Source organism: Neolamprologus multifasciatus, chromosome 16 (assembly GCF_963576455.1).
Source record: "Neolamprologus multifasciatus chromosome 16, fNeoMul1.2, whole genome shotgun sequence".
Taxonomy (NCBI): Eukaryota; Metazoa; Chordata; class Actinopteri; order Cichliformes; family Cichlidae; genus Neolamprologus; species Neolamprologus multifasciatus.
This window is the reverse complement of record NC_140454.1, coordinates 1,762,458-1,775,534: the sequence shown is the minus strand read 5'-3', so window position 1 is coordinate 1,775,534 and position 13,077 is coordinate 1,762,458. Positions and strand designations below refer to the sequence as shown.

General features: G+C 39.4%; 1 protein-coding gene across 4 annotated transcripts in view; it reads left to right on the top strand.

The window, feature by feature from the left end:
- The window catches only part of cntnap5a (contactin associated protein family member 5a), a 155,266-nt gene that overhangs the window by 92,682 nt on the left and 49,507 nt on the right, over positions 1 to 13,077 (top strand). For all 4 annotated transcript variants that reach the window (XR_014869904.1, XR_014869905.1, XM_085136080.1 and 1 more), the window contains 2 exons: positions 2,689 to 2,808; positions 7,828 to 8,028. Coding sequence is in view for 2 of the 4 variants with exons in the window: in XM_085136080.1 (XP_084992206.1) it covers positions 2,689 to 2,808; positions 7,828 to 8,028 (321 nt within the window). In the remaining 2 variants the exon portion in view is untranslated. The remainder of the gene's footprint in view (positions 1 to 2,688; positions 2,809 to 7,827; positions 8,029 to 13,077) is intronic.

Here is a 13,077-nt window from a genome sequence, read left to right as displayed (position 1 = left end):
TCAGCTATCTTAGTGAGGACCTTCATTGCCCCTAGTTGTAACCCTGACACTAAAACCACATTTTGAGCCTCAAAAAGGCTTCAAACTCGTGAGGATCGTGAGTGTGTCCTCACAAGTCACTGTTGGTTCTCACAAGTATAGTAGAATGCAGATTTCGGTCCTTTAAATCTGGATAGCTAGACAGGAACACACACACACACTTCTCGTGCTGAGTTCAAACTGCATGACTGTGACAAAAAGGTCTCGTTTTGCCCGCTGGGTGGTTTTAGAAAACACTCCACTGGACAGCACCTTACCATCCTGGTTATACTGGCTGGCACTAGCATCATAACTGAGACTTGTTAGCTTTGACTGATGCAGTGGCTGGAAACATTCATTAGTAAACTTGAGACTTATGTGACCAAAGGACTGATGAGGTATTTGTCATCTTTCCTTCCCAGATTCACTGATCCTCCTGCAGTGTTTGTGTGTGTGTGTGAGTCTTTGGCCAAAGTGTTCTCCAGGTCAGTTTCAATCAGACTGTGTAGCTGTGAACTGATTTATGTTTGTGCATCTATAGATGAGAATTTGTGTCTTTCTAAAAGCTAATTACTGAGTTTTTTTCCTTTGTAACCACACCATAACACAAACATGATTACCGTATTTTCCGTACTATAAGGCGCACTTCAAGTCCTTTACTTTTCTCAAAAATCAACAGTGCGCCTTGTAATCTGGTGCGCCGTATGTATGAATTCTGGTCGTGCTTACTGAGCTCAAAATAATTTTATGTACACGGCGCTCAAAAATCTGTCAAAAATGTTTTAGTCCGACTTTGCTAAGCTACGAAGCCGCAACGCTTGATGGATTGTTGGCGCATTACAGCTACCGCAGTCAGGAGCCTTGTGGTGTAATCTGGGTCCTAAACTCCCAAAGTTACACAAACACTGCAGCATCACTGAGACTTAAAAACTGTCTAAATTCTTTCACCTTTAATAAAATGATCAGCGTTGCTGCTTTACCAGGTGTAACAATTAAGTTTAACATCCAGCATCCATGAAAACAATTTCTTAAATATAACAGAGTTAGAAGTTAGCAGGAAGTTAGCTCGCTAGCTTCTATCTAAATACAATATAGCATGTCCTGACTGCGGGGTTTTGGAAACAAATTCAAACCTGCAGCTCTGTTATCACTTCCAACATAAATGAAGACAGGAAACTAAACAGCAGTGATGTTTGTAGGGTTACTGAAGTTTGGCTAGCTGCTATATAATGATGTGCTACGTGATCGCTAGCAAAACAGCTATGTTAGCATAGCATTAGCACAGTGAAGTTGGAGGATGAACGCTGACATCCCCCCATAAAAGTTAAAGAGACAAATGTAACAGGATGCTGTAAACGGACCAAACTTCAGTCAGGAGAACAACTGAGATAATCCATCGACAATACGAGGTTAGTCATTAATCGTGGCTCAAAGAGTTGACAGTTCGTCTTGTAACTGGAAAGTTGCCGGTTCGAGCCCCGGCTCGGACAGTCGTTGTGTCCTTGGGCAAGACACTTCACCTGCCGCCTACTGGTGTTGGCCAGAGGGGCCGATGGCGCGATATGGCAGCCTCGCTTCTGTCAGTCTTCCCCAGGGCAGCTGTGGCTACAACTGTAGCTGCCTCCACCAGTGTGTGGATGAATAGTGGGATTGTAAAGCGCTTTGAGGGCCCTGAAAAGCGCTATATAAATGCAATCCATTATTATTATCATATACTGCAACAACATGGGAATAGAGCCGCTGTGAGAGAATTCAGCATTAAGGAATCAATGGTACGGAAGAGGAGGAAGCGAGACTCTGACTGTTTTGTTTCGTGTAGTGGGGCTTATAATCCAGTGCGCCTTACGGTCCGAAAAATAACGTTTGTGAATATTTTTTACAAACACACAAGGTTACAAAATTCATTTCACAGCTACATCGTCTGATTTACAAGTACAAAATATTTATGAGCGCAGTTTGAGCGCATAGGGGTCATGTCTGTTGTTTTAGAGGTAGTGAGTTATGATGGAGCATGAACAGGATGAGCTACTGCGTCGCTGCTGTGGGTCTAAACTAAAGGTTCGTGCTGTCATGTTAGTCTTTCGCCTCATCTGGCTGTTGAAAGCAGATCCTGTGGTATCTGGGGAAGCTCACAAAGGCCTGTGCTGTCATGTAGTTTTAATTGTTCTCCTTGAGTTTTTTGGCTTTTCTGTATTTGGATGCTTTGTGATGTCTCTGCCATTTATCTCCGTTTGTTACATTGACTTCTATTTTTGAAAAACATGGCGTACAAATAGGCTGACTTGACTTAATTATTTTCATCAAATAATAGAAGTTATTATGAAGCCAGCAGCAGACAGTAACGTTTGTCTGCTGTTCTTTCATCCTATTAAAATGACAGTCACTGCCACAAACAAAGGCCTCTGTTCGTCTGTATCTCTGTGAAGATGTTTACGATGCTCCTTGATGTGAATCGGTTTGTGTGGAGGACATTGGTTCAGGATGTTGGTGCCATAATTAGCATAAAGAAAAAAGCCAAAGCGTGGACATCATTCACTTCTATAATACAGCACAGAGTTCATACATTTAGATAGGTTTTGTGTATTCACGACTCATCCAATCGAGAGCCGTCAGAGCGTGGGCTGATTCTTGGACGAATGACTGATTTCTGTCCTGCTCTGCATCTTGCAGCCATTTACGAGTCTTCCTGCGAGGCCTACAAGCTGAGCGGCAGCTCGTCGGGCTTCTACTTCATTGATCCAGATGGGAGTGGTCCTCTGGGGCCCACACAGGTATACTGCAACATGACAGGTGAGATCATTGTAGACCTCGTGTTGTCACCTTTTACTCCATTCAACATCACCCGAGAACACAGAGAAAGCTCAGAGTAAAGAGTGCACTGGCTTATAGATTAGCCTGCATTGATCCAGAGCCAGCAGCAGTCGAGGCGACCTCCTGAGGGTTTTTAAATGCATGTTCGCTGTGTGTTAAACACAGATTTCATCTTTCATTTGTTTCCAATCTTTTGGTTCTTTATGTATATGCAGCATGCTGCCTTTTGTTGCCTCGATCTTTAATCAGAGGGAAAAGTTTTCATGGTGTCTTCGTGAATGATGCTTCAATTAACACTTTAAAACCGGTCGGAGCGGGCACGCTCTGTTTTGCGTAACTATTTTTAAATCCCGGTAGCTCTGCAACCACGTGAGCTAGCGCAATAATTTTATTTGCATATGAAACCGGAGGAGTTGTACTTACATCTTATGCCATCAGCTTGTCCTCGGTCATAGTTTCCTTCCACATAAATCTTTGCAAAAACTGCATAAAAAGCACTTGCAGCAACAAAAACATAATATTCCAGAAACACACTTTGCCGATCCGATCAGCTGTTCATAACACTTCCTACGTTGGAATAGATGTCAGCACAAACTATCGCATGTCCGCCATGACCTGCCCGAAACTGGAAGTGACGTCATTTTCGCGGAAAATGTAGTTTTTTATTTGTAGGCCTTAGAAGCCTATACTGGTGTTTTATGTTTTTATGTTTGACTTTATACATTTCTGAATAGTTTCTGGGATGCTTAGAGCTCATATTGCACTGCTGGAAATAGTTTATTTTGATGCACATGCAGTTTTCTTTGCAAATTTGCATCATAAGATTGTTTTTCTTTTTCCTGCAGTGTATAAAAATTGGTGTATTTCAAAAATAAAACTATGAAGACACTCAAAATAAATTTCCTGTGGTGGGAAACTATTTTGTGCAACTTTTTTGTATTTACAGTTTTGAGGGATAAGCCTCTTAAATTTCTCTAACTAGAAATATATGTTAAAAAAACAAAAACGATTTTCAATTTTTTTGTAGTTTATTGCACTTTTTTGCAATTTATGTAATTACTATGCACTTAATGCAGACATATTATTAAAATCTGGGCTATAATGGTTGTATTGATGTAAATAAAATCTAAAGATAAGCTGTGGCGTTCTATGGTTAATATAACTGTAAGTTTATTTTATATATAATATATATAATATAGCAGAGCTCCCAAAAATGGCTCCACAGCATGTAAACATATAATATAAGCTCTGGTGGACTGGGTTCTATGGTCGGTCTTAAAGGGTTAAAAGGTCATCTTGTCCACTCAAGTATGGCTGAGAGCAGAAATGTGGGGTTACAACTTGGCACCGGGTTAGTTCAGTCAGATGAGCGGCGACCGGCTGGGGTCGAGTCCGACCCGTGGCGCTTTACCGCATCGCCTCCCTGTATCCATCCAATAAAGCCAGTTAAAAATATATTAAAAAAAGATTACAACTTGACAGGCTTAGAGATCTTAAGCCCCCTCCCAGTGGCGTCCAGAGGCTCGGGGTCATTAACGTCAACAAGGGTTAATCCCCTGCACAGTGCACTTCATGACAGGGTCGCAGTAATTCTGGATGTTCTGGATGCCGGGCGAGTCACGGTGCCATGACAACGTTTAAACTGTTAAGTCGTTTGCAGGAATGCATAAATCTGCACATTTCTTGGGTAAAAGTTTTGGTTTTGACCTGATCCCAGCTCAAAGTCACGTCTGCAGCGCTCGCCGTGCTGCAAGCAGGAATATCCACGTTCATTTTCACAGAAATTTGCCCATTGATTTATGGGCAAGAGTTATCTGTTGCTCGTGGAGAAACGAGGAAGGTTACGTCGAGGCAGAGGAGTCGATAAAATAATTACGAACGTCGCCGCCGGCAGCACGGATATCGACGGCGATCGTGCGGCACCAGGCTGCATTTGGGATGGGTTGGTGTTAGTGTTTGGGAGCTGTGGGAGCAGGCTGGTGTCACCGATGTGGGTGTTTTGATTCGGGAGCCAGAAAGAGCTTTTGATGGCACAAACACAATCTGCTCTGTGTCACCTGAGATGTGACTTTTGACAGACAGGCAGAGGGACACGAGCTGATCCACAGTCTGTCTGACATGTAGGACAAAACATATTGAGTTTTGACACTCTGGAGGCCGCGCTCGTCACCGCGCTGTCACAACTTCCCCAGCTGCTTCGTCCCTGCAAGGTTAATGTAGCAGTGATGACATTACAGAGCGAACGTGGTGTTCTCTGCTGCTCTCGTCCAGCGTTTGTTTTTTCAGTCGTCTCCTTGAAAATCTCAGTCGTTCTGCAGCAAATACGTCTCAACCTGACCTCAATTAAGGAATCTATTAGAGATGTAAATAGCTGTAAACCTGCCAACCTGATGAGAATAATCATGAACACAGCCGTCTGATTTTATCCAAAATATTCTGTGTTCGTATGTGGATACGAATAAAATCAGGTTCTTTTTCAAAGTGTAGGGTTTGAAGTAGAGATGGACGATCCGATATTACGTATCGGTGTCGGTCCGATACTGACCTAAATTACTGGATCGGATATCGGAGAGAAATAAAAAATGTAATCCGATCCATTAAATATCAAAACAGCACCTCACAAAACTTGCGACACGGCGTAACTCTGTTCATAACGTAGCACGTCGCAGCAGTGTGGTCACGTGATCGAGCGGCTGTGAGTATTTGTAGCGTCGCTACCAAACCGGCATTTCATCTCCGAGGAAGTTTTCCCAGAGAGAAGTAAAGCAAGTGTGTAAGTTCATCTCTGAATGTTTGTAAAGCATTCCCACGTTAAGCTTAACAACCGATATATGGAGCGACTGCCTCTTCTTGCTGCTACTTCAATCATAAACTGATCAATGATCAGCTGATCGTCTCTCTTCTTAGTTTTTGTCTCACTTTGCACCAGAAAGAGGAAACCAGCGGCTGAACAACAGCAGCACGTTTAAGCTTGATAAGCTGTTGTTAGAATTTATTTAATATTATTTCTACACCAGGATCTTTTTCTACAGCTGACGTAACTGTGCAGGGGCGGATCTAGCAAAGTTTAGCCAGGGGGGCCGATAGGGCATGAACAGGGAAAAGGGGGCACAAAGACATACTTTTCTTTCTTATTCTCATTTAAAATGTCGAGCTTTTAATAAATAATTATCTGAATCTTACAACCAAAGTTTTAATCTGATGTAAAATGTATAGAAGTCCATTACTGTATATAGTAACTGTTAAGTCTAATATACCCTAGTAAGCTATAGTACTTTTTCCTTTGGGAACCATCTGTGCAGTCTGCAGTTCTGTTGAAGAAAGATGTTGAATCTATTTAATTATTCTTGAAAAATAATTTATTTCTGTGCATTTTTTTTTCAACCTGCATCAAATTAAAGTTGATTAAGCATCATGAGGTGGGGGGTGGGGGGTGGTTCCCTATTTTTTTTTTGCTGGGAGTTTGCAACCCTATTAGTTATGTTGCTTAATATTTCCACCAAGTACTCTTTAAAATACCAGAACAGGGAGGATGGAGCAGATTTAAGTTTATTAGATTGATCAGTGTTGCTGATCTATGAAATATTTTTTTGCATACAGGTATAACAGAATAGCTTTAGTGTTGTTGTTTATTTAAACTTGAGTATAAACTTATACAAAATAAAGCAAGATATTAAAAAAAACGTTTTATTGATTAAAACACACAATATCAGATTCATATCGGTATCGGCAGATATCCAAATTTATGATATCGGTATCGGACATAAAAAAGTGGTATCGTGCCATCTCTAGTGTGAAGTGATGTGTCGTCGTTGGCCTCGTGGTATAGGACACATTAGGATGAACCTAATATGACAGGATCACTTCACTCTGTCAGATTCATTTATATTGCATCAAATCACAACAGCAGTCGCTTCAACGAGCTTTATACTGTAAAGTAAAGAGCCGTCAATAACAAACGATAAGTCTTTGTTTGTTTTTTACTTCAGAGTTTTGCCAATCAAGTCATTTTCAGTTTGCCCTTTAAAACCGGTCAGAGCAGCACGCTCTGTTTTGCGTAACTATTTTTAAATCCCGGTAGCTCTGCAACCACGTGAGCTAGCGCAATAATTTTTTTTGCATATGAAACCGGAGGAGTTGTACTTACATCTTATGCCATCAGCTTGTCCTCGGTCACAGTTTCCTTCCACATATAGTTTTGCAAAAACTGCATAAAAAGCACTTGCAGCAACAAAAACATAATATTCCAGAAACACGCTTTGCCGACCCGATCAGCTGTTCATAACACTTCCTACTGGGAACAGACATCAGCGCAAACTATCGCATGTCCGCGGTAGTTTTTTCGTATACGGCATTTACAAAGATATGCTGTGTTTTTAAAATTCATGTCCGAGTTTATGACTTTCTGTGTGGTTTCTGGGATGCTTAGGACTCATATTGCACTGCTGGAAATAGTTTATTTTGATGCATATGCTGCTTTTTTGCAAATTTGCATTATAATATTTATTTTCTTTTTTCCTGCAGTATATAAAAATTGGTGTATTTCAAAAACAAAACTATGAAGACACTCAAAATAAATTTCCTGTGGTGGGAAACTATTTTGTGCAACTTTTTTGTATTTACAGTTTTGAGGGATAAGCCTCTTAAATTTCTCTAACTAGAAATATATGTTAAAAAACAAAAACGATTTTCAATTTTTTTGTAGTTTATTGCACTTTTTTGCAATTTATGTAATTACTATGCACTTAATGCTGACATATTATTAAAATTTAGGCTGTAATGGTTGTATTGATGTAAATAAAATCTAAAGATAAGCTGTGGCGTTCTATGGTTAATATAACTGTAAGTTTATTTTATATATGATATAGCAGAGTTCACATTCATGTGTCCAAATCTAACGATGACGCTGTGTTGCACACAGACACACTGTGGGGGAGATCTCGGTGCAGGAGGTGCTGATGTTGTCTTCACAGTAACGCGGGAACGTTTGTCTTGCAGAGAAGAAGGTGTGGACCGTGCTGTCCCACAACAGCACCGCTCCGGTCACGGTTCAGACCTCGTCCCTTCAGAAACCTCACGTCATGATTTTCAACTACAGCGCTTCGGCCGAACAACTACGTGCCATCGTATCCGGGTCGGAACAGTGCCAACAGGAAGTGGTTTACAACTGCAGGAAGTCCCGTCTGTTTAACACAAAAGGTCAGTGGCTGTCACCAGTACAACATCTCTGAGAACAGCTGCACTGGACACGTGCATCAGCAGAAATACAGGGCAAACCTGTTTATATGCTCTTACATGCATTTGCTTGCTGACCCCACGGCTGGCTCCCCCCCACTGTGGGCCTGAGTGGGCTCACCCAAATGAAGCAGTTGAACGTCGTGTTTTTGTTGCATTGTCAGGCTGTCAGCCCGGGGCCACATTGGTAGCTGCTCCCCCTTAACATCCCCTCGCCCGCTGCTTCCCTGCTCTTGTTATAGTTGAACAATAAGCTGAAAGGCTGTGTCCAATCTTCTGGTGTACATTCATCTCAGATCTCTGGCACCTACGGTGTTCCAAACATCCGAGCGCTCGCGCTTAAATCATGAAAGATTCATGATTCTGCTGTTCCCTGGGTAGCATGTGTGCACAAACAAACAAGTTCATTATCACCCCAGACATCAAACAAGAGCCAGAACAGCGGATTTCGTAGCTGCGTGAACACTCGAAGAAACAGTCGGCGTTTTGTAACGGCCGTCTTTGTTGTTTGGACGCTCGTATGTCCTGGAAAACAGGTCAAATGTCTTTTTGTAATCCACTTCTGTGAGCGTGCAGGTGTAAACAGCATCCATTTAACCAACGGTGTTACTCAACAGATATGCAAATGGCTCTTGGACGAGATGCCACTCATCGTGCTAATTTAGCAGAAAAAAAACAACAGCAGTAGCTGTTCAAAGGGTCCGCTGGGTTTTCTGGCGCAGCCCTGCCAAAAACATCTGAAGTTCACCTCCAGTTGTGGCGTTTTGCTGTGCAGCGTGTCCTCCGACTGCCATCGTCCCCGCCACTCTGAGCACAGATGTTCAGTCGTGTCCTCGTGCTGAAAGCGCGCAGCTCTGCTGTGATTTGCATTTTAAACATGTTGTTTTTTTCTTTATTAAATACTCATAATGAACTCGGTTTGCTTTGAGGCAACTGTGGCTTTTAACGTGACAGTGAATTAATATTAAACATTCACAACAGCGCTTTAATTACTCGTCTTTTTGATGTCTTATTCTGCAGTCTTCTTTGTTCTTTTCACGTTTTCTTTTTTATCTAGCGAGATTTTCCTGGAGGTGCATCTTTTATGAACTTACGCTGGAATTTACATCACTTTTTAAACACTTGTTTTTAAAGCTGTGCTAAAGCGGCTCATAGAAAATAGAAAATAGCACCAAGTGAGAATTGGTTTGTCAGCTGTTGCACCGTCAGGTGACTTTATACATCTGTTGTCTTATATTTAACACAAAAAAAATTAATTATGCAGGAAATCAAATAAATTAAAATGATGTCATCACCCGCTGATTCCAGTGTGGCTCTCAGCACCACCTGCAGCATTACAGTGGGTGGAGTCAGGCGTGAGAGTTCGTGCCAGACCGTCCTCCGTCCATGCGTCCACTTATGCTTAACAGGATTGGACGATAGGGGCAGCACCACCTGTTGCCGGGTGTGTGTAAAACGTGGGGCAGAATATTTGAGCTGTAACAGCAGAAGCTTTGTTTGTGTCCTCCAGCTGTCCTGTTGTTGGCCCGCGTCCTCCTTGTCCACTCCAAAGAGGACATAGTTTTAGCCACGTGTCTCTGCAGCATCAGGTACAACCATCAGACAGTTTACATGACTGATGGTGCACAGTGCGATGCTGCAGTGAACCTGTAAGGTTACTAAAATGGTAAAAGGTAACTGCAGGTGCAAACATAGACAAATAATATGGACAGAAGTGTTTCTGTTCTCTTATTTTGACTGGAGGACAAACCGAGACCGAAGTGTTAATTGAATTTAAACAGGCTGTGTACTTGGTTTGAATGTAATCCAGAGTAGCTGAGAAGCTCAGAGAAGGTTGTAGCTGTCAGGCTGTTAAGGTGCAAAACGTAATGAAGCCTGAAGCATTTTCACAGCAGTTTTCTGGGATCGTTGCTGCCAGCAGTGACTGAGGTCAGTGTATTGAATTTTTTTATCTTAAAATCTGCATCCACTGCAAAACGCAGCATCACCCAAGCTCTACCGTCTCTGCTTCAGCGCTGCTGAACGATCTCTACAGGAAGTGGATGATACTGGCCTCTCTGAGCTGTGGTCTTCATTCGTTTCTCATTGCTAGCATACATACAGACTTTGTTAGTGTTCCTCACACTCTTAAACCTTTGGCTTGAAGTCAATATTTACTTAAGGACAAATTTATCTGACATGTTAAGTTAGATAAACATTTTCAAACCACAAATCCTAATTTTCCATTGCAACAATACAAAATTTCAATTTGACTAAAAGACCCGGAAGGAAAATCCTGTCCTGTAGGACCTATTGTACTGCAGGACAACAGGTCCTGTGGGAAGAAGAAGTACCTCACATATTTATAGCTCAGAGTATATTTAATGAGCTGAATGCTGCTCCTCATCCCTGCACTGCATACAAACCTTTACACGCTGATTTAAATGTAGGGCTATTTATTTAGCCCACAGTTTGATCCCACACACAGACACACAACATTTCCTAGTAGCTCCCACCATGTGCACTTTAAAATTGTCATCCCCCTTAAATAGCAGCTCTCATCTGTGTGGGTGCAAAGATTGTGAATGTTAACGCTGTCAGAGCCAAAGCATCAGAAAAGATGAAACTGAGATGTTTATTAACCTTTATAACAAAATCCACATTTGCTTTTGCTGCATCATGTTGGATATGATATATTTTTATTCTATATTTATTCTATACATGTGATACATTGATACATGCATGTGATACATTGATACATGCATGTGATACATTGATACATACATTGATACATTGATACATGCATGTGATACATTGGGCAACAATGTATCACATACATGTGATACATTGTTGCCCAATGTATCACATGTATGTATCAATGTATCACATTCATGTGATACATTGATACATACATGTGATACATTGTTGCCCAATGTATCACATGTATGTGATACATTGATACATACATTGATACATTGATACATACATTGATACATTGATACATACATTGATACATTGATACATGCATGTGATACATTGATACATTCATGCGATACATTGATACATACATTGATACATTGATACATACATTGATACATTGATACATACATTGATACATTGATACATGCATGTGATACATTGATACATACATTGATACATTGATACATACATTGATACATTGATACATACATTGATACATTGATACATTCATGCGATACATTGATACATACGTTGATACATTGATACATACATTGATACATTGATACATTCATGCGATACATTGATACATACATTGATACATACATTGATACATTGATACATACATTGATACATTGATACATACATTGATACATTGATACATGCATGTGATACATTGATACATACATTGATACATTGATACATTCATGTGATACATTGATACATACATTGATACATTGATACATACATTGATACATTGATACATGCATGCGATACATTGATACATACATTGATACATTGATACATACATTACATACATACATTGATACATACATGTGATACATTGTTGCCCAATGTATCACATGTATGTGATACATTGATACATACATTGATACATTGATACATACATTGATACATTGATACATGCACATACATTGATACATACATTGATACATTGATACATACATTGATACATTGATACATACATTGATACATACATTGATACATTGATACATACATTGATACATTGATACATGCATGTGATACATTGATACATACATTGATACATTGATACATTCATGCGATACATTGATACATACATTGATACATTGATACATGCATGTGATACATTGATACATAAATTGATACATTGATACATACATTGATACATTGATACATGCATGTGATACATTGATACATACATTGATACATTGATACATACATTGATACATAAATTGATACATTGATACATACATTGATACATTGATACATGCATGTGATACATTGATACATACATTGATACATTGATACATACATTGATACATTGATACATGCATGTGATACATTGATACATACATTGATACATTGATACATTCATGCGATACATTGATACATACATTGATACATTGATACATACATTGATACATTGATACATTCATGCGATACATTGATACATACATTGATGTATGTATCAATGTATGTATACATACATTGATACATTGATACATTCATGCGATACATTGATACATACATTGATACATTGATACATGCATGTGATACATTGATACATACATTGATACATTGATACATACATTGATACATTGATACATACATTGATACATTGATACATGCATGTGATACATTGATACATACATTGATACATTGATACATTGATACATACAACAATGCAACAATGTATCACATACATGTGATACATTGTTGCTCAATGTATCACATGTATGTATCAATGTATCACATGTATGTATCAATGTATCACATTCATGTGATACATTGATACATACATGTGATACATTGTTGCCCAATGTATCACATGTATGTGATACATTGATACATACATTGATACATTGATACATGCATGTGATACATTGATACATTCATGCGATACATTGATACATACATTGATACATTGATACATACATTGATACATTGATACATACATTGATACATTGATACATTCATGCGATACATTGATACATACATTGATACATTGATACATACATTGATACATTGATACATGCATGCGATACATTGATACATACATTGATACATTGATACATACATTACATACATACATTGATACATACATGTGATACATTGTTGCCCAATGTATCACATGTATGTGATACATTGATACATACATTGATACATTGATACATACATTGATACATTGATACATGCACATACATTGATACATACATTGATACATTGATACATACATTGATACATTGATACATACATTGATACATACATTGATACATTGATACATACATTGATACATTGATACATGCATGTGATACATTGATACATACATTGATA